Source organism: Haemaphysalis longicornis, unplaced genomic scaffold (genome assembly GCF_048455015.1).
Source record: "Haemaphysalis longicornis isolate Haplotype H1 unplaced genomic scaffold, Haemaphysalis longicornis Haplotype H1 scaffold_9, whole genome shotgun sequence".
Lineage (NCBI taxonomy): Eukaryota > Metazoa > Arthropoda > Arachnida > Ixodida > Ixodidae > Haemaphysalis > Haemaphysalis longicornis.
The window spans coordinates 157,195,043-157,221,864 of NW_027526460.1; the positions used below are offsets into that span (position 1 = coordinate 157,195,043).

At 47.6% G+C, this 26,822-nt stretch overlaps 1 protein-coding gene across 1 annotated transcript in view; it reads right to left on the reverse strand.

The window, feature by feature from the left end:
* The window catches only part of LOC144151541 (medium-chain acyl-CoA ligase ACSF2, mitochondrial-like), a 94,450-nt gene that overhangs the window by 4,734 nt on the left and 62,894 nt on the right, over positions 1-26,822 (reverse strand). The window contains exons 9-13 of the mRNA XM_077682639.1: positions 25,946-26,037; positions 14,743-14,819; positions 14,095-14,288; positions 4,053-4,168; positions 943-1,079 (exon numbers count right to left, since the gene is read on the reverse strand). Of these exons, the coding sequence (XP_077538765.1) occupies positions 943-1,079; positions 4,053-4,168; positions 14,095-14,288; positions 14,743-14,819; positions 25,946-26,037 (616 nt within the window). The remainder of the gene's footprint in view (positions 1-942; positions 1,080-4,052; positions 4,169-14,094; positions 14,289-14,742; positions 14,820-25,945; positions 26,038-26,822) is intronic.

Below are 26,822 nucleotides of genomic sequence, written 5' to 3' on the forward strand. Positions count from 1 at the left end.
ACACTCGCTAATCCCCACTTTTGTTTCCCGGTCCGGCAGCGCAGGCAGCGCTTCTCACGGCGAAAGAAGGTACGGAAGCCAAGGCGACGGGTACAGCGACGAGGGAAACAGCCATCGCGCTGATGCGGGTCCCGCATGCTCGCATTCTACTGGTATCAAACCAGGCGTTATCACTAGATGTCTCCCACGCAGTCCGGAGCACGCCGCTCTCGCGTTATAGACAAGCGTTTTGCCGACTGTACTTACTATTCTTTAAAATTAAGATCTAAGCTAAGCCCAATAATGCTTCATGAAGTGCCCCATTAACGTTCAGTTCAACACAGTTATGGCCCGATGAAAGTATCGCTTTACGAAGATTAGAAGTCCTGTAAGGGGCCCGCCATCTTTCTATTTACTTTTTACAGAGGCGTCAATTTTCTGTAGGAGGAAACAACAGACAACAACGGCCCTAAGGCTTTCGCATTAATAAAGCGTTTTCGTATGTGTGATGCGAATGCAGAGAGGGAGGAAGCACTCCGCACGGCTTAGTGCCGCCTATGGAGGTAGCAACTAAAGGTTTCGATTTTGTGCGGGAACATTACAGGAGCAAACACAAAATTGTTCGAATGTAGGTGCGAACTTGCGCTCCCGTCCCTCTGACACAACTTTGTATATCGCACACGCGGGCTTCTGGGTTCCATTTTTTTTTTGCTTTGTGACTCATTCACGTTGTTTCAGAAATGCCATTTGTACGAAAGTTTTGCACTGGTTTATTCCATGGTTTTTTGTAAGCGCTATGAGCCCTCTTAAACGGTTTTAGGCGAAATTGAACTGTGACACTTAGTTTTGAGGATAATAAAGCTTAGTGTATAGGATGTCAGAGCTGCAACTTGAAGACAATTTTCATCAATTGACTTCACACGGGCAAGAATGACAATCGTACACGCCATGCGCGGTACTCGCCTTGTGCCGGCAATGCAGGCGCAATTCCTCTCCTGTAATGCTGGCTCCTGGGGCAAGGCGTACCCAGGCGCACAGCTCTTCCCCCAGTCTCTCATCGGGAACGCCCACCACACTTGCCTCTAACACGGACTCGTGCTCTGTGAGGAGAGACAGAACAACTGTGAACACGCAGCAGTTTTTATGTGAAATCTGCCTGGAGCGTAGTGTAAAATATTTGTACATCGTGATGCAAAGCACCTATGTTATGTTCTCTTAGAGGGCCTGCGCCAACGCGAAAGTAATCCTCCGTAATTGGATAAATACTTACCTCCAATTCCACTTCGCTAGGGTGATTGTGTAGGTATATGTAGTCGTAGAGTGCCATATTTACCCTTACACCATGAAACCATAATGGCTTGTTTTAACCGCTGTGAAGCGCCTTAGATCCTGTGTGTTTTGATTCTGTGCCTCCGAAATTCCTTGCGGCAAGGCAACCTTCATCGAAGTGCCTTTGAAGCGCGAAACGTTTCATTGCACGAGGTGGTCGTGTTTGTGTGTTTTTTGTTTGCTTGCTGTACTGCTTGCTGCTTTCTTATGGGCCTGCTTTATTATAGGCGGCTGCGGAAGGAGGCCCCCGCGAATAAAAAGCGTAAATAAGGCGTTTGCCATTTTCAATTTCAGTTTTAATGCCGAAGAACTCTTGGCAAGCCCCAACATAGCCTCAACTTCATAGACCTTACATGCAACGTCCTCAATATGCACAAAAAGGCCTAACGGGCAACAATAGATAGTTAATCGTTACAATAACATAAACAGACAAAATGGGTTGAGGAAGTTTCGAAAACCCAAAAAAATACAAAGGCAAGAAAAATTATAAAAGTGAAATAACAAAATGAAAAATGTGCATCTTGTACACCCCCATCACAAAACGAACATAAAGGTTACAGCAACAAAATAAAGCCGAAATACGAATTTCAAAAATTGTGAAAACGACCCAAAGACATAAGTTACGAAGTTAACACATTTAATCGTTGGAATAGCACTGGTCTAACCAAATGTCATAAAACAAAAATCTAAAACAATACGTAGTACAAAAAAGGTTTTAGAAATGAACGATCCAAATAAAAATAATATAAATTGTATACAGCGAGCTTGTGAAACTAATACAAAAATAATGATGCACCGAAAAAAGCAATCGAAAGAGGAATAAAAAATTCCTGACAACGCACCTTACTCTTGAAGGCAACTGCAATGCAACTCGTTACTATAGAGTTATTGCACGCGTTTCTTTCGATCCTGAGTACGCAGCAACCTACTAATTTAATATTAGGTTATTGACATGTCATGGTGTTTCTTTTCTGCTTTAGTAATGATATCTACGCTTGGAAGACAGCGCGTTGTGGCTACACCAAATTAGAAATTATTTCTTTGATTTTAAAAGCCTCACACAATGGGAGAGGAAAATTTATGACGAAATTACCTTGCTTAAATTCGCTCTCAGTGAACACAACAAAGAGTTCCGTCTACTTGTGGGGCTCATGGCTAAGCTACATCAATGTACTACAGGCTACAGGGTTAAACGGGTGAGCCGCATTTCAAGTCAAAGAACGAGAAAATAAAAAGGAAAAATAGACGATAGATTGAGATATATGAATCACATTAGCCAACCTAATAACGTTACCAAGCACTTCTACACAAAAGGCACACCTACGCATATAATGAAAAATGGTTGGACTGAAGAAAGTAGCCAATGCAAACTTTAGCAGCGAACGGAAATTATTCAAAGCTCTCGAGAAGTGGATATCTCTATCAAAATAATGGAACTCATAAAGGAAGGAAGAAAAAAAGGGTAAAAGAAAGACAGGAATGTTGGCCGGGCTATGGCGTAGTTTTCTGACCCACGCGTGGGAAAGAGGGAAAATGGGGAAAAAAGAAGACATCAATAAAAAAAGGGGAAAGGCATGGACAGAGCGTCAAGAGGTGTGCCCAGCCTTAGGACACTATAGGTGATTGAGCTGAGTGAGCCTCCTAGCGTATAATGTTGATAGAGACATACGGCACTGAAAAGGCTGGTAACTGAACGAAAAAAGGAAATGAAATATTTCGGCTCCGGCTATGTTTAGAACATAGACACACTGTTTCATTAAACCTATTCTAGAAGGAATTATGAAACAGAGTAAGGTGTTTATAGCTCTGAGAGAACAGTAGCCATTTAAGCCCGTTCTACCAGCGTGCGATGGTAGCCATACACAATTACCTTGGTGGAAATCGGCGAAATTGAATACTAGACTGGACTACAAGAGGAGTGAAGGCCGATGGGAGCAAAAGGTCTCAACTGGCAACAGTTAGTAAAAAAAAATAATTTCCGGCAGCCTTCCGCTTTTCGCTGCGCTTCGATTAGGACGGAAGCTTGTAATTTGCCCTTGAGGGGAAAGGTGCATTATTGGGCTTCGAGAGGAAACGTGGAAGTTAATAACCAATTATGCCCACGTTAAACAGCTGCAGTGATCCATAATGAGCCCAATTTGGATAGTTGTAAAAACTAATGAAATCTCGCGGTCGATAAAGCTTTTCAGGTACAGGCGCTGCCACTGTTTGAGGTAACATTGCTGAGTAGTGCCACCTTGTGCTTTGAGTAGTGCCACGACTAGTGCCGCGGAAATGTCGCGGCAGGGCGGAATTATGGCCAGAGGAGGAGTTAACTGCCTGTCGCCTGCTACGGTTTTGCAGTGTTTCACGCTGCACTGGGGGTGGCTAAATGCAGAGCGCTTCACACCCTGCGGTGTTACCTCTGACAGTCGCCGCGCTTGTGCATGGCTATACGGGTGTAAAGCGTAGCAGTTGTCTTGCATTTACTTCCCAAGGTAATGCGCTCCTTGTTGTCCTTGTTGCCTGTTGCCTTGTTACACAAACAGAATAAATGTTAGGGTAAGGACCGATCGCACAGCTGTGCTCATCTAATGGAGCTGGAAGGGCGTTATTAGCTCCAGAGCCGCTGCCGCTTTCACGTCGCTGTAGCAGGGGAGGCGCTTTAGCAGCGTGCGCTTAGGTCATAAATGAAAACCAAAGGCTCCATCGGCCACAGGGCGCCCGAGAGAGGCTATTCAGTGACATGATAGCCGAAATCGTACCAGCTAGTGCGAGCTCAATTTCCTCGGGGCTGATGTTGACTCCTCCCTTGATCACCAGGTCCTTGAAGCGGCCCAAGATTTGTAGTCTCCCTTCTTCCGTCAGTACGCCTCGGTCCCTGCGTTTGTGTAGGAAATCCTTAGTGCAGGAGCCGTACCGTAAACGGGCATACACTTGTGGCGTGCGGATAACCACGGGAGAGATATGGCAGTGCCTAATACCACCCAATGTAAAATGCCACTGCAAACAGGGACGCATGAAAGGGGCGCAGAATGCTGGCCCGAAACGTGTTTTGCTATTTCGTAGGGATAAAGAAGCACAGGAAATAGCGCTGCAGCGCCCGTGTCGCAGAAAATCTGGTATTGTTGGCGGCGTGACGTCACGCCGCAGGCGTCACGCCGTAATGGAACTTGTGTTCCATATCATTTGCCGTTGTTCAAATTCACGCTGGTTTCATTCAAGAATATGTTTTTCCAACTTCCAACTAGCCCAGCTTGTAACCCTTCTGCCGCGAAATAGGCGAGGAGAGAACGGAGACGTGCGCGGGACCCGTGTCGCCACCTGGCGGGGCACCCGGCACTGTGCAGCGGCCCGATGGCGGGTACAGATGGGCGACAGGGGAGAGACAGGCGAGGAGGGAACGGAGACGGGAGCGAAACTTGTGTCGCCACCTGTCGAAGAAGGCGAGGCGAGGAGGCCGCCGTCGAAGCAATAAGCGCGCGCCCCAAAGGAAGGACACAAGGACACCACCGTGGGGTGAAAAGAGTTGATGAATAAACAGTGTACTCATTGCAAACATGTCTGCATATAATTACGAAACCACACCTCGACAATGGGCCTAGCCAGGTCAGTGAAGCTTTCGCTATCAACTAGGGTTAACCAAAGCTAAACGACAGCAATTTTTACAGCGTACATTTTGCCGCATGGAACAGATGGAGGGGTACGATTAGATGATAATGAGTAAATGTAAATAGATGAACATAAGAATTTCACTTTTGGGGTGAAGTCTAGGAGATAGCGGTAATGGGCCTGTTATCCACGCAGCACCTGCGGCTACGTCGTCTACGCGGATGCCCGTCGCCGCAAGGGGTCGCCTTCTGGTCAGTAGCAAGGTGAAATAGGACTAATGTTAATGGGGGAGGTCGGATTTTGCGTCGCTGGGGTAGCAGGATGGGCATCCAGACTCTGAAATAGAAGCTCGGACGTGAGGCCTTTTGCACATGTCATGGTAGGGGATTGGCTGTGATATTTGCTGGTTGGAACATAATCTTCGATGGGAGTCAGCTTGAATGTACCCTTACACAAAGGAAAAGGGAGAAACACAGTGGTGTGTCGTGTTTCTCCCTCTTGGTTTGTGTTCGTGTACATTCAAGCTGACTCCCATCGAAGGTCACGGTAAGAGTTTAGGCCACCCCATCCGAATCCTACTAAGAGCATATCTCCTCGGCACGGGTAAAACCCGGGGGAGAGTGGCAGCACACACCGGAATCAGAGCATGAGGGTGGCGCCGACGGTGTTGCTTTCTTGCCAGCGGGAGAGTGGCAGCATCCAGCTCTAGCCGGGAATTCAGGCATAAAACGGAGACTTCGAGGAATCCGCTTCACCGATAAATTTCGTGATCAATTGGGGCTGCGAATTAGGGATCACTGTGGAGCAGATAGGGCGACGATGGACTAGCCAAAGTAAGCGAGCTGCTGGAAAAGCGTCGGTGGGAATCATGATGCGTGCTCAAAGCTGTAAATCGTTTCAGGTTACAGTAAGAAGACCCTCTATATAATCGTTACACGTTCCACACAGGACGATGATGGAGCTTTCGGAAATTAAATTTTCCCGTCTTTTTGAAGGTTGGGTGCGTGGTAAAATAAATGTCGGCGGGAATCACAGTATGCTGAATGCTGGCGTTGGTGTTTATTCGGGTGAAACCTTTGCTTTATCGGGCGAACTATTCGCGGCGTGAACCACTCCACTCGAATACTAAACCCTGCGCCGCTTTCTTTCCTGATGCCAGCTCGAAGAAATTGTTGTTAACCGCGTGCAGGAGGATCTTAAGTACTTCACGCGCACCCCAATCTGCACCACTGGGCTTCTCATCGTGCAGCTATTTTTTCACCTCGGTTCTCAGCGGCACGCGTGCCCGTGTGCTCAGTTTCGCCAGTGACCTGTGATTAACACGACCTCAACGTCACGTTCCATTTGGTCTCTCGACGGAATTCGGGCGACAGCCGCCGCATGTGGTAGCCCGAATGGCAGATGATCGTGTACGTATTAGGGCGTGTTTTGTTTGAATCATGTGCAGTTAACGTGGCGAATTTGTTCTCTACTTGAATTTAATTTGAGTACGCCTCTTAAAGGAGCACTGACACCAATTTTTGGCGTTAATATTATTGCACAGTTCGCTTCCTTCACTCAACAGAATACCCTGGCTGAAATATGAGCGGCCTGCGACGCGAAGAACATAGTTCAATTGCATCGCATTTATCGCGCCGACGGAGCAGCGCGCGGAGCGGCACTCAGCAAATGGACATCAGCGTGACATCACCCCAGGAGAGGAAAAAGAAGTGACGCGACAGCGCTCGTCAAAAACTCGCGACGTCACTTCACGCGCGCGGCCCCACGAGCGGCGAGCGGGCGCAACACCCTCTCAAGCGGGCGCCGGTGACGTCCGCACAAAGCGGTGAGGTCAAACCGGGAGGCTGTCATATGCGCCGTTCGGGATGAAAGCGCGGGAATTTGAAACAAACGATTTTCAGGCCGTTCAATGTAATTAACTATCGCGCGCTGAAGTATTTGAAGTGCTGTTTCAGGTTCGCCAGACCATTAAGCATCGATAAAAGCAATAAAAGTGTAACATAAAATTTTCGTGTCAGTGCTCCTTTAAGTGGCGGCTCCTGTGGTTTCGCGGCGTCCTTGGCAGTCGTCCGTCGATATACGAGATAACGACGAGAGCACAAAAAAAGAGAAGGCGAAGGGGAACGCTGAGGAGGAGGGCATGGCGAATGTGTGAGGAGGAAAGCCAGCTGCCGCGTGAGGCGTGCTCGGAAGCGGCGACCCACTACGAGATGGCGCCAGAGTAGCGCGCACCCTCGTAAGTTAGCCGCTGAGGCGATAACTACCTGAGGCGAAGGAAGGATTTCGTCGGCCGCTGCAGCTAAACGAACTGCCTGAGCAGAGGCTCGGAGCCGCCAACGCCAGAACGCAGAGGAGCGCGTCGCCGAAGCAGCAGCTATGCGACGCAGCTGAGAAGAATAAAGTTTCCGCTGCCGACACAGAGGCTTACCGAACTGCCCACGCATATATGTGAGTCTGAAATGTTTTACCACAACTGATTTTGCAAAGTTGAAACAGGAACAGGCAAACAGCTCCGCTCAAACTTCGCATTTTGGAGTACCGTAATGGTCAGCCAATTTTTTATGTATACAGGGTGTCCCAAATATCACTCACCAAGATTTAAAAAAAAAAGTAAGTGCCGTTACACAAAGAAACCGTAGTACACAATGTTTCAGTACATTGAGTACGCGCGTGTAATATGTTTGTTAATATGATTTAATTACGTAATTGCAAATGATTATCCAACTAGAGAAGTACAGACTCAGTCATTGAAGTGTCACTGATGCACTTGTAGGTACCCGCGAGTAACACCTAACTGCGGTATTTTCAGCGACTTAGTGATTGCGTAGTCATCTTGTTGTGACTGATAAAAAATCCCGGGAAATATAAAAGAAGTGCAATGTGACGGAGTTCTGACCCGCATCATAAAGCAGCGCCTTCAAACAGCCTTCCTCTGAATTAGCCAGAATGAAATAAACGAAAAAAATGAAAAAAAGACATTGTGTACGATTGTGTACTTCGTTATTTCCCACATCCGCCACGAGCAAATTGCTGTCACTGTTCCTTCAGTGTCATTATCTGTTCCAAATGAAGTTCTCTCTCTCTCTCTGCCAAGGTGATGCGCTGTTTCTTCGGCCGCGTGACAGCCATGGAAGTTGCTTTCGTTTAGCTCATTTGACGGCGGTACTTCATCATGCGGGCGGTAGTGGCGTCCCGTGGTATTTTTCATATTTCCTTAGGTTCTTTTATGAGTCAGAAAAAGTGAGTACTCAGTACGTCGCTTAAAATACCGCAGTTAGATGTCTCTTGTGGGTACCTACAGGGGCCTCGTGACACCTTAATGATTGGGACAGTACTTCTCGAGTTAGATAATTAATTACAATTACCTAATTAACTCTCGTAAAGGAACAAATTACCTGCGGCTCCTCCACTGTACTGCAAGCATTATGCATTAGGATATCTTTGAGCAATGCCATTGCTCTGTTTTGAAATATTGGTGCATGGTAGTTCGGACGCCCTGTATATATGTGTACATATTGTTACCGAGAGGAATACGTGAAAATGAAGGTGTATTTCGCACACGTATGTACAGGGAAGCGAGCACCGTATTGGACCTACCACGAACCTCTTCTTCTACTCAGCTGAGCCCTAGCACATGTCCGCAATTCTTGGGGCTGTGTACTACCATTTCGTTCTTTGGCTGCTGACACACTGTAACAATATATTTATTGGTGTTTCGTCTGGCCAGTAAACTGAATTGGTCCAGCCTGCACTAGTGGTACAAGGCTGCACCAATGGAGAAGGGGCTTCATCGCGGCTGCCTCATACGCTAATTCAGCCACCGTCTTACGAGGGTTACGGACAAGACAAGCAAAAAGCTCTTGCTTTACCCCTCGCGTAAGAAATTTTAGTTTCCTATCTTCTGTCATTTCAGGGTCCACGCGCCGAAACAACCTCTTCATCTCCTCAACAAAGATCACTACCCCTTCTTTGGGGTTCTGCGTGCGCGTTTCTAGCTCGTTCGGCTCGTTCCTATCGCACTATGGTGGCGAACGTTTTAAGGAACTCACTTTTAAGAGAGTCCAGTCAGTCATGGAGCTTTTATGGTTCTCGAAGCAAGTTTGAGCTGCATCCTCCTAATAGGAGAACGCATGCCGAAAAGTTTCCCCGTAGTCCCACCTGTTTAAGGTCCGGACGCGCTAAACTTTCTCCAACCAGTCCTCAAGGTATTCACCGGGAGATCCGCGCAACGAAGGTGGTTCCCGGGGCTCTTTCAGGACGGTAGGGGGAGTTTCTTCATGCACCATGTTGTCGGTTGCGGTGGTCTTACTCTTCGTTCTTTCTGACAGGAGACCAATCGAGGCCGGTGAACTTTGAAGTCGACGGCTTGCTCGGCTTGGGCTGTTTTGTCGGCTTCCAGAGGGCGTAGGGAGCATAAAGAGTGCGTACCCATACCTCCACCAGATGTCACGAAGCCGAAGACGACGCAATTGTATTGACAGAAAAACTTGTGCTCCTCTAACAACTCAAAAGGATACAGGCGGCGAAGCAAGTGTGAACAAAATGACGTGCGCAGGCGAGTGTCGGCGAATCGAATACCGCGGTGTCTGCTCGGCGGGCGTTTATCTTTCGGCGCGAGTGTTTTTAGAACTGTCGAATTACATCCACAACACTGCAGATCAAAGAAGATTCTAGGCTGGTTGCGTTAGTTCAAAATACTCTGCCTATCAAAGCCGATAACACATGCTGCATAGAAAATAAAGAATGGAACACGCGCTTCATTTGACCCACAGATAACACCGATAACACAGCGCGGCGCAGCCTGGCGGCAAAACCAAAACATAAATAAACAAACCGAATGCATGCTTCGCGGCAATACCAACGGGTTAGTGAAAAGTCTACAAAACCGCGCAATTTACCTAAAAAATTGAGATTCTCCCTATCATGTGGCTTTTATGGAAACATCCTGTGGAACAGCCTTTAGTGACTTGTATCAGTTACTTAAACCAACGAAAACATGCTCGATATCTCAACTCGCCTGCGATGAAAAGAAAACTTCGTAGAAAAAATTGTTCCCTTCACTCACTGTCTCAGAAGTATAATTTTGTAAAACTATCAGCCATATTGAGCTGCTACTGGGATGCACTCCTGCAATTTTAAGCATCTAGCCACCACATTTGCTTGGGCGTTGGCATCACCCGTTACATTTCCGGCTTAAAGGGGTGTAATTTAAAAAAAAATTCTTTTGGCCCCTTTAGAGGCGTCGCAATTACAATTTGGTTTTTATATTTGTAGGAGTAACATTTATTAGCAAAAACCATTTTGAATGTACTCGGCAGTGAAACATATATTGTGGGGGATCTTTAAATAAAAAAAAATGATGCGCCCCTCCGTCTAACGACGAAAATTATTAAACGCGAGAATTTCTCGTGATGGATTATTTGGTTGGCCAATCCCACACTTCGAACATGTGCTACTATGGAGGTACGCACGAATTTTCTAGAACACCCACAGCAACACTCAGCCTAACGTTTTGGTTTGGGGTGCTCGGCAATCACTTGGACCATGTCGAAATGGAGTGATTGGAGAGACGCCAGCTTCATAACTCGAGGGACCCGAGTTCGATTCCAGCCACGGGAACCATTTTTGTTCTTTCACTTCACCCACGACCATTCATCATGATTGTCAGAAAAAGTTGGCCTTCCTGCAGGGCGTAGTGTCATGCAACGGCATCACTGAGGACAGCACAGCTTTGCTTTAAAGCACCCAGTTTTTCTCAGAATGCTGGTTCGCGCCATTAGCTTTGGTTAGGGCGAAATCGCAAACACTACATTTTAGAGCATCTTACGGGCTACACATATAAGCGAAGCGCGGATGGATATATAAACCTGTCAGAGAGACAATAATGAGTTTGGGAAAAAACAAATTTTTCTCGTTTTCTCTGTTTAAAGCATAATAGCCGAAAATCGCGCCTAAGGTAGCCCCTATGTGAGAGAAATATACCCCGGAACTCTCTGGGTCCAGCAGTTACGGTCACTGTTGCGGAATGGGCATCCCCATTACATTCCAATTCCATTCCGAGGAATTAGAACTTGTCGTGATTCCATTCCTTTCAATTCCTCGGAATTACAGAATTTAGCCCATTCCCATTCCTGGAATGGACGGTGAGGTCACTTCCATTCCTTTAATTCCTCAACGTAAAAACTGCCTCAGGTGCTCTATCGAGCTATCGAGGAACGCAACATGAATCTGACGTTATCCTGCGCGTTGAAAACTGCAAAAGTATGCAAAATGTGCCACTTGTCACTGATTGGGGAGATGGTAGCAGCTTGGTTAGATATTCCCTGCAGAACAACTACCCTTCTAATGCGAACATTTGCCATCCCGTCCTAACAAAAGTAGAGAAAAGTGCGAAAGCTACAAGTTCGTCCAAATTTCGCTGAAAGTGTATCCAACCAATCGCCAAACATTCAAACTCCCAAATCGCAAGCGAACAACGAACCCATGCGACGATTTCTCGCGCACAAGTAACGCATCTACGAACGATAGAAATGTACACGGTTACGTGGTTTATGAGATAAAGATATACTATTGCACTTTGTCTTCACGGTCGACCCGTGTAAAGTCTTATTTAGAACTGTTCCTTTTTTGCTATTATCAAGTAACCTTTCTGACACAATGAAAGCCCGGTTTCAGAGAGAGAGATAGGAAGACTTTATTTGCGGTCCCCGGTTTCACGCATGCACCGTGTGTCCAAAGATGTTATCAGAGCTTTTCGGTAGAGCAACGGGTATATGTGAAAATTTCAATTTTTTTTTGACAGAATGCCCTTGGTCCCACTAAGGAAGCTTTCGCTCTAAAAGGGGGCAGTTTCACACTGCCAGTTTTTATATAAGTAGCTGGATCCCGTTACTCATTTTGGTGTTTGCATGTTAGCTTGTTTTAACGGTTTGTTCCTGCGCAACGCGAGGTGAACCAGCTATTACGTTGATGACAGTTTCGTTGCACAGTCTGTCGCGTTCTGTCGTGCTATCTGCTTTGCGTACCATCATACCAGCGTAATTAGTATACTGTGGATAACTCACAGGGTTGTCGCGCGGAGCTTTCTCGCATGTACACGCATTCTAAATGCTTACTTTAATGATTTCAAGTGAATTTAGAGCATTGAGCACTAATGCTACTGTACCAACGCGAGAGACTGGAAGGCAGCGTCACAGAACACTGTTAACAGTTTTACATTCACAGTAGGAAAGTCACCACCGCTTCCACGTTGACCTCCATTTCGCTTGGTTATTGCCCTAGCACTACCTCAGCCCAATCCGTTCAATACAGGACATTATTTATCAGCCCTTAATTTAAAGTGACAGAACCATATCGTGACGAGAGCCCTGGCAAAATAAAGGAGTATGATCAGGCAGTTTGTTTCCGTGAACGCGCCACCACTATGCACGAGGACCTGATCAAAATGTTGAAATGAGGCCTCCCTACCTGAATAGTGGCGATGCTCCAACTTTCACGCCGACGTCTACTCTGGGCGCAAAGGCCCCATGCACAGAAACACAGCAACCGAAACCACGAACCAGTTTGGAACAACTGAAGGAGAAGGCCGCACTTCCGGATCGAAGCAAAGCACTGTGTCTCACTGCAGAGAGCTGTCAAAGCACTCGCAAACAAGGGCGCTGCTGGAGCCGGAACTGTTAGAAACAAACGCCCTTTGGCAGCTGTGTCTTCCACATTGTCGTATTTAATATCTTATGCAATCGTATATCACAGCTGCCAACTGCCGTACCAAAGCGTGGAGTTAGAAATCCCATTAACGCATCCGAAGCTAGCTTCTTATGCCTATGGCGGGTGCTGGGCACGCAGGGCCCACACCCACAATTTTATTTTTACTGCCTTGGTTTTGATTTTCTGGAGCCCCGAGGCCCCGCTGCAACAGACGGACAAAAGGTCCACAGGTTGGCGCCGCATTCCCGAGAGATGCCTACCAGGTGGGCTTACAAGCTACAACGCTATTCATTGCGCGCCCGGCAACGGAGGGTGGGAGGACAACGCCAAGCAGACTCCTTGTTTCATGTGTCACGTTTCATGCGTGAATGCTTTATATTGATAGTTCCAAGGTTTCGCAGCATCTACTTGCTGTGAGAAACACCGCGGCTTCGGATGCGCGCCGTTCGTATTCCCCTCCTCCTGCTTCTCGATGGTATTCCCCGCTGGCTGGCCTGCGCACATGGCGCCTGCAACTGACACGCCGGTCTGCCATCGGCGCCACGGACAGTTAGTTGTACAGAGAAAGCTATGACTCAAAAAGCCTGCCACAACCCGAAGAGCGGACCTAACATCGCCACCGGCCCGGCGGCCAAACGCGCTTGCGCTGCTCGAAGTTCAGTTGCACCAGCGCTGCCGCAGGCTGCGGGGATTAGGTTACTCGAGATGCCGGGTATACATCCTCGTTTTCGTCGCCGGTGCTCCATTTGAGATATACCGACGCAGTCATCGCCACTGACTAAGTAGCCGGACAGCGCCAGGGATGTTGACGTCGTCGTCTAAAAATCACTATTCCATTCCCATTCTATTCCTCCAGTCATTGTCCTCATTCCATTCCGGTACCTAAAAAAGGTAGAATGAATCCGGAATGATTCCAATTCCGGAGTTGTAACTCCGCTACACTGGTTACGGTTAGGCGTTGACGAATCGGCCAGTCAGTCAGACAGTCAGTCAGACCGTCAGTCTGTCGGGCACTTCATTTTTGTGTATAGATGAGCATAGAGTGCCGACGTGTCCGAGTTGCCCGCGGTGTTGGTTTGCTGGACTCGCAGTTTCACAAACGCACCGGACATTTCGGGTTGACGGCCAGTAAGCATATAATTATACGATGACATCCGCTACGAAGATGGCACATAACTTTGTTAAACATGTGCAGAGCACACAAGGGCGCTGATTATTGTTTGCTCGCATGATAGTATGTTCGCATCATAATATAACACGTGTGCATATCTTTTGATTAACAGTTTAAAGGAGAAAAATACTCAACTATCTTCTTCTCACAAATACTCTAACCACCCAAAAACGCTTTCGTAAGCGTTGGTAAAGGTACCAGCTCCTAAAGGGAACGTGATTCAAAACGTCCTCGTTTCTTGAAAAAAAATTGATGTACTCCCCTATCTTTCTGATGGCAGTGGCATTGCCATAAACGACGCAAAGTGTACGGCTCACCCTGTGGGCAGCCAGCCATCCGGAAGCAGACCGGACTCGTGGTGGTCCCAGTAGCCCGCGAACACAGTCGGCCCCCGCAGGTGGATTTCTTCGTTGACGACCCGCACTTCGGTGTGTGCCTGCACCTTGTAGCCGGCCTCGGTGTGCAGGCAATACGATATCGGGCCCGAAGATTCTGTCAGACCGTAGGCCGTCTGCAGGAAAGAGAAGCGGACACTGTATATGAGACCTATGTGACAGGGCAAGCGTACGGAACCGCAGGGCACGCCGATAAGATAGTGTCGATCAGCCGCTCCAGCTATTGCCAACCACAGATAAATGAGTTCACGGAAGGCACAGAGGCCGTTTTATGCTTTAGAAGTCCTGGAATAATAGTCAACGTGCTCACGCAGTCAGCCCTGACATGCGTTTTGAGGGCTACCGCTGCGTGCTTTGTTCGTCAGCCACTCTCGTCTCTCGGCTTTCTCAGTGCGTTAACAGTTATAGCTAACATCAGTAAATATTACCTTCGTTTTTTACTTTTAAACTGTCAGCGGTAAAGCCTTAAAACAAACATAAAACCATTGAGCGCTTGAAAATAGCCGCCTTCAGCCAGCGTTAGGGGCCTTTGCATCGTGCACGCATTTTCAGTGTCCCCTTCGCACTTACCACAAGACGACGAATTCCCAGCTTTTGGGCGATGTTTTCCAAGGCTGGTCTCTGCAGGCTGGTGGCGCCCACGAGGCCTGCACCACAAGGCAGCCGCGTCACCCGCAGACCAGGTGTGCACACTAACGACTACTCTTTCTCCGCTTCCCACGAGTTGACGCCAATGGTTAGAGCTGCCGCAAAGTCGTCATTTCTTTAAACGTCGCATTTATTAAATGCGACGTTTAAAGAAATGACGACTTTGCCATTTGACGACTCTGCCATTTATTAAACGTCGCATAAACGTGATCATCTGGGGACCATATAAACGTTGCTTGCAGTGTTTGTGCGCTTCACCGGTCTCAATATGTGCGAAACATCGATGTTGCCGCCATTCTGCGCGTTCCACCTCATTCCTGGCTACTTTCCACTCTCGCAGAGGCTTTTCACAATACGGAGAGTTCAACCATGAATGAATTGTATTTGGCGCTATATGTCCGCCAGCGCTCAACGGTAACCTCAATCGTAACCTCGGCATCCTCAATAACCTCAATCCCGATGACGAAGTCGTTCTACACAGCGACCCGTCTAACCTGCACACAGACCTGGCCGTTACGACATTTGAAGCTCCCGCAAAGACAGCCCAAAGGATAGCGTACTACCGTTCACAGATTGATTTGCAGGTGTCTACGCCTGATCACTGGACCTGTGAATCAACGCGCACTTCGCTGTACACAACGCCCCTACTACTCCATCCTTCTCTCTTTCCCTAATATTCTTTCCTCCTCTCACTTGTCAATCCTTCACTCCTGCATCTCCTCTCTCCCCACTGCTCACGCCAATTCCACGTGCCTCTCCCTCCGTCCTCAACTTCCTCCCCGCTATCCTTTCCTCAGATATATTCCCATATCTCCGTCCCTTCCTTTATCGTTTCTGCCGTGGCTATGGCCCCACTCTGCCTTCTCCACTCACCCGTTACACTAATCCTTGCTCGAACTAGCTTTTTGTCCTCTCATTCCCTCTATACCATGCTCCCATATTTCTCGCCCACTCATTCGCCTACCTGCACAGCTCTCTCCACTCCGATATAATCCACCGATGGGTCACGCGTCCCTCTACTGATCAACGAGGGACGGACTGGTGGGCGCCACAATGGGTTAGTTACTACCCACTACTGGTGGGTAATAGTTACTGGTGGGTAAAAGGCTGCCTTTAATAATAAGCGCTAGTTATTATATATCTTATATGTTGTTATATGTCTTATATGTAATATATGCCTTATATGTCTGATTCGAAGGTGATATTGAACGACCTTGGCGACGGCCAGAAGCATGCGAAATCCGGTGCAACAAAGATCGCGTGGCGCAATGAAGGCCACAAGTGAAAAAATACATGCGAGCCACGTAAAAGCGATGATTAGGAATTACCGAAGTAATCAATGATAGTAATGATTGTAAGGTGTCTTGAGATGGTTTTAACGTGGATTAAGATAGATTTAGACTTAGTTAAGCACGGTTTAAGGTTAATCGCATCTTGTTAATATGTATTAAATGGGTCGTGAAGAGATTTTCGAAAAAAAATGTGTTGTGTGGGTACTTAAAACTGCGGAACCTTGATGAGCAAAGAATGCATACCCGTCTTTTAGCCCGATGTCGGCAAACAGGTAAAAAAATCAGTTACGGTTTCTCCGAGACTTTCCTCGTCAACTCGTGAAATAACGTCTTGGTAAGAAGCCAGTCACAGTTTCCCCTCGTCTGCACAACATGTCGGCATAGTGCGGGCTCGCCAAGGGTCAGACAAAGCCAAAACATCGGCGCCATGATGAAACTCATCCTGCAACCGAACGGGAGATGTCTGATCATTGATAAGACTGATTAACATTGTCTAACTTTCAGTCAACAACGCGAGCGAGTGGCGCAGGCAGAAGAAGTAACCATGAATGAAGTTGACTGTGTATTTGCAAACTGTTTACGCGGTTTTGCATGAGTCTTAACCTGTCGTTCTGCTAGCCGGTAATATTGCACAAGCTAGCTGATGTCTGTCTCACGTAGCCTGTAAAGTAAGTTGCGCGAATGTGAAACTTCTGACCTGACGAGATATATGACCGAAAGCTTAAAATGAGAATTTACTACATAAGCACATTCATCGATGTAACTTCAAGTAGTCGGAACCTAATACCAACCCGTAATTTACTCATCAAGCGCAAAAATAACTAGCGAGAAGCAGTAGTACAGCGCCTATTCGCTGAGCCCCAAATCACGCAGTTAGGTTGCTTTCCTGCTTTCTCCAATAAACAATTAACGTTGTTTCGTTAATTGGATACACCACCATGGCTTACTGCAGAAGCAGTCAACAGTTAGTTGGCGGCTAAATCACTGGGTTGATTAGAATTTAAGAAAACACACCAGAGCACTGGGTTACAAATGCGAAGCGGCGGTTATGTTGCAGTTTTCTGCCGCGCGCACTTCTCGAGTTGATAGTTTGTGGGTAAAGTGTCCGACTTCAATACAAGCTGGCCATAACGTTGGGCTGGCCCGGCGACCGCAAGTTCGAAACGCACACGGGACGCTTTCTTTTCTGCTTGAGTGGTTTTGGGCCATTTGATACCAAAAAGGAAAGATTCCGAAGAGAGTTCGGTAAAACAACCTGAACTTCAGCAGGGAAACTGGCTACAAACCGTACAAATAGCCAGTAGGTCTGAGTACTGCTACCACGGTTGCCCGACAACTCAAACGGTCGATACACCGGTCACGTCGATAGAAAACTGTTTATGGCAACAAATAAAGGATGCATTTTTTTAAATGTAGGGTTTGCAGTTGTACAGAACTATATACACAAAAAGCGTTTCACTCTCAAATGTTATTGATGCCACGTATAGTTGCGCTGCCGACCGGCGATGCGCGCATTGTCCTTTGCGATGCACCTCAAAACCAGAATTTCAAAGGCGTCTCCTAAATTCCAGAAGCAATGAATTTCGAAAATGTTTGGGATTTACGTTCTTAAAAGGTCGTTCAAGCAGATAAAATTAGGCACAGACAAATGCATTTTCTCTTCACAACCCCTCTAAGGTGGATTATGATGAATGAGGGAGGATGAGGATGGGTTAAAGTCGAATAGTTCAGATTTGAGCAGACGCCGGTATAGCATTGCGAAGGTAAATAGCGGAGCATTAAAATAGCACGGCTATAGTCTCGACGGGCGGACGCGTGTATTAAAGGTACCCGTCATAAGTTGACGGCGGAACAGGAACCACCCCATCGGCGGTGGACGTGAATAATTAGCATATCGCCAGCCTTGTGCCTTAAAAGCCCGTGAGCAGACTTAAGTGACCTCAGAGATTTGTTTTGGCCCTGTAGCAAGCAGACCCAGCATTAGCGTTGCTCATTGACCCGGGTGATGCACAGATAGACAAACCAAAATTTTCGCCTTCAGGTAGCCATACAAAGATTACCGCCTTCAAAAGGCGTAGTCTGCAGAGAAGCGAAGTGCAACATTGGGAGTGACACCGGCCAACTGAATGTGGGAGCACGGATGCTAAGCCGATGTTAAACCGGATGTTAAGCAGTAAGAGGTATTTAGTGTCCACTGATTCTCTATTGCAGCGATGGCGTAGAGGTAGAGCATCCGCCTCGCGTGCAGAAGGACCGTGGCTCGAATCCCGGTGGCGGACAATTCCCACCGGATTGAAAAAAAAAAAATCCGCGTATTGATGGAATTGCACAAAAGGGGCTTCGGGTGCGGCCTGACCCCGGTGACCACTGCCGGCAATGCACTCACCCACCAGAGCAGGATTGGCCACCCTGGTGTAGTAACGGACACACCCTCCCATGAATACGCCAATTAACCCACGGCCCTCAGTCGCCAGCGGCTGCGAAGCAACTGACCACGGCGGCGATCAGACCTGTGACGCAGCAGAGGGTGCTAAGAATCCCTGGATCCGGACAGGCCGGCAATGGAATCTGAACCTGGCATCGGTTATCGCGCGAACCTTATCTAGCGAAGCGAGTCTAGAGGTGCCCCTCGAGGAATTAGAGGGCATTAAATGGGATGCAATAGGGCTTAGCGAGGCTAGGAGGGCAGGCGAAGCATTTACGGTGCTGAAAAATGGACACGTCCTATGTCACCGGGGCCTAGAGGACAGAAGAGAACTGGGAGTGGGACCTCTAGTCAATAAAAGCATAGCTGGCAACATAGCAGAACACCATACCATTAACGAAAGGGCAGCAGGTCTTGTAATTAGGCCCAATAAGAGGTATAAGCTCAAGGTGGTGCAGGGCTACGCGCCCACATCCAGCCACGACGACCAAGCAGTGGAACGCCCCCATGAGGATGTGGAATCGGCAATGGCTAAAGTAAAAACACAGCATACCGCAGCTATGGGGGACCTCAATGCTAAAGTAGGCAAGAATCAGGCTGGAGACAAGGCAGTTGGGAACTATGGTCTGGGCTGTAGAATTAGCAGGGGGGACCTACCAGTTGAGCCTGCCGAACGGAATAACCTACGCATAATGAATACCTTCCTCTGTAAACGGGAGAGTCGGAAGTGAACCTGGAGGAGCCCGAATGGGGAGCGTAAAAATTGATTGATTGATTGTAGGGCTTAACGCGCCGACGCAACGCAGGCGATGAGGCGCGCCGTAGTGGAGCGCTCCGGATTAATCTTGACCACCTGGGGATCCTTAACGTGCGCCGAAATCTCGCACACACGGGCGTTTTTGCTTTTCGCCTCCATCAGAAAAGCGACCGCCGCGGCCGGGAATCAAACCCGCGACCTCGCGCTCAGCAGCGCAACGCCTTAGCCACTGAGCCACCGCGGTGGGTCAGCATAAAAATGAAATAGACCTCATATTAGGCGACAACCCTGGCGTCGTGCAGGATGTGGAAGTGCTCGGAAGGGTAAGGTGCAGTGACCACCGCATGGTAAGATCTCGAATTAGGCTAGATTTGAGGAAGGACCGCAACAAGCTAGTACGAAAGGAGCCGATAAATGAGCTAACAGCAAGACGTAAAGCAGAAGAATTCAGGATCGCGCTGCAGAACCGATATTCAGCTCTAAACGATGAAGCCGAGCTTACGACACAAGAAGCCAGCGACAACCTTACACGCATGATCACGGAGTGTGCAGTAGAAGTCGGGGGCACTATGGCTAGACAGGATACTGGTAAACTCTCACAGGAGACGAAAGATCTAATCAGGAAACGGCAAACCATGAGAATCTCCACCGTAGCTGACAGAATAGAACTAGCCGAGCTCTCGAAGTTAATCAATAAGCGCAAGACAGCTGACATACGGAAGTATAATATGGAGAGGATCGAATACGCTGCAAAGAACGGAGGTAGCCTGAAAGCAGTGAAGAGGCGTCTTGGCGCGGGGAGAAATCAGATATATGCACTTAAGGATAAGCAAGGCAATGTCATCACAAATAGGGATAAAATAGTCACAGCGGCCGAGGAGCTCTATAGGGATCTGCACAGTAGCCGGGACATCCAGGATAATGCCGAACGAGACAGTAGTTCAGAGGAGATAGACATCCCACCAGTAACGACCGAAGAAGTAAGGAAGGCTTTGAAAGAAATGAAAGGGGACAAAGCACCTGGTGAGGATCAGATAACAGCAGACCTCTTGAAGGATGGCGGAGAAATTGCACCTGAAAAACTGGCAAACCTGTATAAGCAATGCCTAATGACGGCAAGTGTACCGGAATCTTGGAAGAACGCGAACATCATCCTAATCCATAAGAAAGGCGACATGAAGCACTTGAAAAATTACAGGCCGATCAGCTTACTGTCAGTCGTCTATAAGGTACTTACCAAGGTAATCGCTAACAGAATTTCTGCAACCTTAGATTTCAGTCAACCTAAAGAACAAGCAGGGTTCCGTAAAGGTTATTCAACAATAGATCATATTCACACGATCAATCAGGTGATAGAGAAGTGCGCTGACTATACTGAACCCCTATATATAGCCCTCATAGATTATGAGAAAGCATTTGACTCGGTCGAAACCCTAGCAGTCATTCAGGCATTACGGAACCAGGGGGCAGATGAGCATTATGCAAGAATACTAGAAGATATCTACAATAGGTCCGCAGCTACCATCATCCTCCATAAGGAGAGCAGTAAAATACCTATAAGGAAGGGTGTCAGACAAGGAGACACAATCTCTCCAATGTTATTCACTGCGTGTTTACAAGAAGTATTCAGAACACTGGATGTGGAACAGGTGGGAGTAAGGGTTAATGGAGAATACCTCAGTAACCTCAGATTTGCTGATGACATTGCCTTGCTAAGTAACTCGGGGGACGAATTGCAAAGCATACTTTCCGCACTGGACGAACAGAGTAGAACAGTGGGCCTGAAAATTAATATGCAGAAAACTAAAGTAATGATCAATAATCTCGGGACAGCACAGCGGTTTGAGATAGGTGGAGAGGCAGTGGAAGTGGTGAGCGAATATATCCACTTAGACCAAGTTGTGACCCCAGATCCCAAGCATGAGGCAGAGATAATTAGAAGGATAAAGATGGGGTGGGGTGCATATGGCAGACATTCTCATATAATGAATAGCAGCCTACCATTGTCGCTGAAGAAGAAAGTGTACGACAGCTGCATCTTACCAGCACTCACCTACGGGGCAGAAACCTGGAGGCTCAACTTAAATTGAGAACGCCTCAGCGTGCAATGGAGCGGAAAATGATAGGTGTAACATTAAGGGACAAGAAGAGAGCGGAGTGGGTCAATTAATTTGGGCCACCTGGGGATCTTTAACGTGCGCCGAAATCTCGAAAACCTTCGCGTTTTCGCTTTTCACCTCCATAAAAAAAACGGCTGCCGCGGCCGGGAATAGAACCCGGGTCTTCGGACTCAGCAGCACAACGCCTCAGCCACTGAGCCACCGCGGCGGGTCGCTTGTTGGTCTGCGAAGCGGTGGAGGCTGTATTATGTGAGAAGGGATTGTGGGAAAAACCAAATTCGCCGGCTGACCCCATGTCTGTTTAGGTTCTTATGACCCCCCGTCTTAGATGTTCGTTTATTACCGTCCATTTTTCTCTAAATAACGCACTTTGCTCATAGTTTGCAAAAAGAAAAACTAGTGGAATCCGAATATTAGGAAAGCATGCTGTTTTTTTTTTTTCGTTTTCTTCTCTTTGACAGATTTAGTCAAGAGGTGTAATCTGAAAGTAAATGGTCCTTTAACAAAGGATCGTGTGCCAAGTGGTAAGTGGAAAAACCAAACTACTTTTTCGGAAAATAAATCAGAAACAGCAATTTCATTTTTCTGCGATTAAGTGTGGCCACAGTAGTAAGTAAGTAAGTATTGTTGAATAAGGCGGACTTAGCCTTGCATAGCTGCCGGCACTTGCTCCGTCTAATCGTCCCCAATACCACATCAAAACTCTCAGAGTCCTCACATGTGGTGACATTGTGTGTCTGTTATTTTAGGACTAAGTGTGGCCTCACTTCGTGAATACGGTGGACTTTTTGGGCCGAATAAACGATTTTTGGCGGAAGATTTGAAAAGGTCTGCCCTAGTTAAAATGAAGGTATTGCTCGGCCTAATTTTTGTATTCTTCAGTCGAGTACGGGCATTGGCATTTGCCGTTTTGGGTATCCCTAGCGGCAAGACATTTTCCTCGAGCATTGTTTATAACGTCTGGCTGACGGCAGGGAAGGCGAGCGATGCGCGGACAGCCCTGACTACGTTGAAGCCTTTGCAAAAGAGTGGCCCTATCAGCCGCCTTTGGTATAGCTCCACGATGTGTACCAGGGGTGGTATTCGGTCACAGACGGTCCCCAGGAGTTTCTTTTTGAAACGAAAGCATCGTTCGCCTAATGAGGAAAAACACTCGACTGTGTGCGCAGCAGATGACCACAAAATTGTACGTGTCGTCCACTACATAGGAAAATGCCATAGCAAAACCGGCAATAAAACCGAGGGACGCGGAGTGAGAGGCAACTGAGTTAACCACTCCGCCGCCCGAAACATAGCTTTCAAGGTAAAGCTAAGTCTGGTTATGTGCTTAGAATGCGAAAAAAATCGTAGTTTCCCCTAGCCATAATTTACTGCTACATCGCGTGCGTGTCATGGTGGACCCACGAAGATACGTACAAACAGATTTGGATAGCTTCTCAGAAAGGAGTTCCGAATGGTGTCCGGGATGCGTGTTTACAAACGCTTCGCTGCACAGAGCACCCACGTGACATGTGTGATGTCACTGCGCGTGCTATTCTTTTGAGCGCCCTTCTAAACCGAGCCCACCGTTGGAGCACTGTGGACACGATGTAGAATACTGAGTACTGACGCTGACGGCTAGGGCTTGAGCCCTAGCGGGTCTTTCTGTAGTTTGTTTTTCGTTGCCTAATTTTTCTTTAAATTTGTCTTTCATTTCTCAACTCAGATCTACGCGTTGTTTTTTATAATAATATTGATTTGGCATGTTTTAGGTAGGTTTAGGTTCGGGACGCAGTCAATCATCACATTGACTTACCGTTCTCCATTTGCGCAAACAGACATGTAACGTGGGTGCTCTGTGCAGCGAAGCGTTTGGAAATACGCGTCCGGGATGGTCACATAGCCACATAGAGAGACTGACAAATGAAGATGGCAGTGTTTTCCAGAAGTTCGCGGCCAGTTCACCCCTTCCCGTTTGGCTGCGATGGCAACGAAAGCAAGTACAGTCTTCCATACCCAGTCAGGGAGATCGGTAAGTGTAACTGACAGCTTCTCATTCACTTCTCATTGTATTTACTTTTAGATTCAACTCAGGTACGCATTTAGCATTGGCGGAGGTGAGAGAACAATTTGCTGGCATTAGTGAGAAGGAGAGTTTTAGCTGATCGTTTTTGACAGTCCACTCGTCTCCTTGCCGTCCGATCAGCACACCCGGAGCGTCGGAAGCAGAAAGGCTTTGTGCCGCTGGTGGGTATGTAAGCCAGAACTCCATCCATTGTGAAATATAAGAATTGTCATTTTGGTCACTCAAAAAAGCGAAATACCGTGTTTATTGCCGTATTTCCCCACTTTATATAGGTTAGTCGCTGACACTATATAATGGTCGCAATTTAAGTAAAAGTAGTTGTTCGAATCAGCTGCCTTTCTGGGAGCTGCATAAAAGTAGGCTCCGTTTTTGCTTCCGTCCTGAACCCCGTTGAGGTATGGGATATCGTTGCCTATTTGGAAGCGCTTCCACGGTTTCGTCGCTGATGTCTCAACTGAAAAAAAAAAAAAAAAAAACGAATACGCAGTAGCGCTAGCCTCGCAGGGTGCAGCTATCTTGCAGTCCCCGGGGGGCAGCGCAAACGGCGGTGACGGTCCGTGCAGAGAACCCGGCGAGCGAAGCGGGGCCCCGTTCCGAACGACGTTTTCCCCCTCCGCGCATGCGCAATGGCATTCCCGCTTTGTATCGAATAGGAGAGGACCGGTCAAAACGTCTAGCTAAAACTCTCCGATGAAAAAAACAAAGGCCGACCTCAGGGGGAACGAATGAAGGTGTTAGCGGAAGGAGAGCGAGAAGAAAGTGAAGGAAGGCACATACAGCAAAGTGGAGGAAGAAGGTTGGAAAAAGGAGACGGCGCTGCGTGAGCCGGAGTACGTCGGTGGCGGCTAGGAAATGGCGTCGGTGTTCCCATACCTTCTTGTTCTATACCGGATCCGATCAGTTAACCAGAGCTGCAACTATGAGAACGAGGAGAACACGCACTGCAGGGGGAGCAGGCCTGTATACGGGTTCGCTGTATGCAATGCGGAGGGCAAAAGTGGCCTGGAGCAACCGGAACGAACTATCGTGGTGCATCGGAACCTGAGTGCCGTCGAATCAGTGTTCCCTGCCCGAGGGCAGCAGCAAGAGTATGTCGGTTCAACAGACGATATCTGCAGGGGTTACTCGACAGCCCGTCCGGATTTTCGTTGTGGTCGACTGGTTTTGTATTGATCTGAAACCTTATATTATCACAACAAAATGTAATGGAACGACATAAAACCATGTCAACAGTTGCTTTAAGATTTTATTAACGACGAGTTTATTTGTCACCGAATCTAAAGCCAAAAACCAGTAAAATGTGCGACTGAGACAAGGGCATGGGAAACCACCCTGCTGCAACACTAAAACCATTACTCTCGAGGCCGCTAGCTGCTTATTTAGTTTAACGGAGCTAGGATAAAATTTACACATTCGCAGAAAAACATACTATTCGCCTAAACAGAATACTCGGATGCAGACCAGCAAGCGATTCAAACTAAAAAATAAGCTTGAACGCACTCCCTAACCAGTTTCCTAGAAACACAGCAAACCTATTTTCCACGACCACTTTTGTTTCGCAGGAAATTTTTGAAAGCTCGTATTTATTTATTTATTGATGTATATATGTATTTATTTGTTTATTTATTTTCCCCATACACCTAGCACAAACGAATTTCTGTGTGATCAACGTGGCGGCATCTGTTCAGAAGGAAAAAGAAAATATCGGCGTGCTGGTTCAGATAGGTTCACGAAGGAATACGCGAAGACGGGACAAGCACTAATGACGGAACAAGCGCTTTGCCCGCCTTTAGTGGCAGTCCCGTCTTTGCCTAGTCCTTCGTCTTCTTTGCGCCGTATGTATACTTCGTGAAAGTGCCTGCTCAGCAATGCATGAATTGAGCGTGTAACACGTCACACGCAGAGCGACAAGGTTTACTCCCTAAATGGTTTCGAGTATGGTTCGCTGTGAGCGCCTTCAGGATTTTTTTTTCTGTTTCTTACAAAAATTTTCCTCAGGCTGTAAAGTTGAAAAAGATTCATGCAGTGCTTTGAATTACGAAAAATAAATTATATTTTTAAGTAGACCATCGATCGTTGAGGTTTAACGCGTCAAAGGTACATTTGTGCTATGAAGAGCGTCGTAGTCGAGGGCTCCGGATTAATTTTCCCCACCTGAGGATTTTTAAAGTGCGCCCCGATCTCGACAAACGGGCGTTCTTGCTTCTCGCCTCCATCCGAAAATAAGCCACCGCGGCCGGGATCGTACCGGCATCTTCGGGCTCAGCCTCAGCCTCTGAGCCACCGAGGCCGGTTTATCCTTATAATTAGTTTACTAACCTTCCGATAAGCAATATCACCTGGCTTTTTTTATAGATCCCGTAGTCTATTTTAGTTTTTATTTGTCCTTTATTTTCGTTTACTAAGGGCCCCATCGCAATTTCGGACCCTGTGAGCCGCCTTTCGGTATAAACCAAGGTGACGTACCTTCGCACAGGCTACTGACGTCACGCCTCTTCAGCTCCGGGCTGCGTAGCAGGTCGTAATAGATCGTTGGCGTGCCCTGGATGCCTGTGCACCTGCGAAACAAGACCGTGCTGCCTTTCAGTGTGTCGACACCGCGCTTTAGTCGTAGGGACGATCAAATGGTTCGTACGGAGATACGCTGCTACCAAAAAATGATAGCCGGTCCACTCAATGTGGAAGTTCGGAGCAGTGATTCGCCATAATGGGCTGTAGCGCCGTTATCCGCTCACTGCTACCACCTATCGCGCTCTTCGCCACCCTGTCTCACTTTCAATTTTTCCGGCTCCGCAGTGCCCGCGTGCACCCTGCTTAGAACAATGCCAGCGGGAGTTCTGTTCTTTTTGCGCTTGCTTTTCCTTCCGCACGTGCCCGCACCGCGGCGTTTTACTGCGCAGTTTGGAGTGCGCCATTTTTTTCCTGCACTTCCACTTTTGTTCGTTTACTATGGTAAATCCAATCCAACGAGCGTTCTGAACTAAACGAACGCGGGGGCTGCCGGGTAATTACGTGTATTTTGCCTCGAATGTACCTGCAGTTTTTTATGCGCCAAGCAACGGGGAGATGTATGACAAGCGCCAGCAGTTCACGAGTTTCGAACGGTTATGACCATACAAACCTCTTGGTTTTCGAAGCCTCTGGGGCACGCCTCTACGACGGTACGCCGTGGGGCTATATGTGGATTGTAATAAATTCTCTTTTCACATTTGGGCACAGCGAGCGAGCTGCGACGACAAGGCGAGCCGCTAAAGTGCTATGCACAAAAAACGCAGTTCCTGGACATTTGCAACTTGACATTCAAGCTCCTCCTCCACCCCTTAAATCACGCGGCATACACATC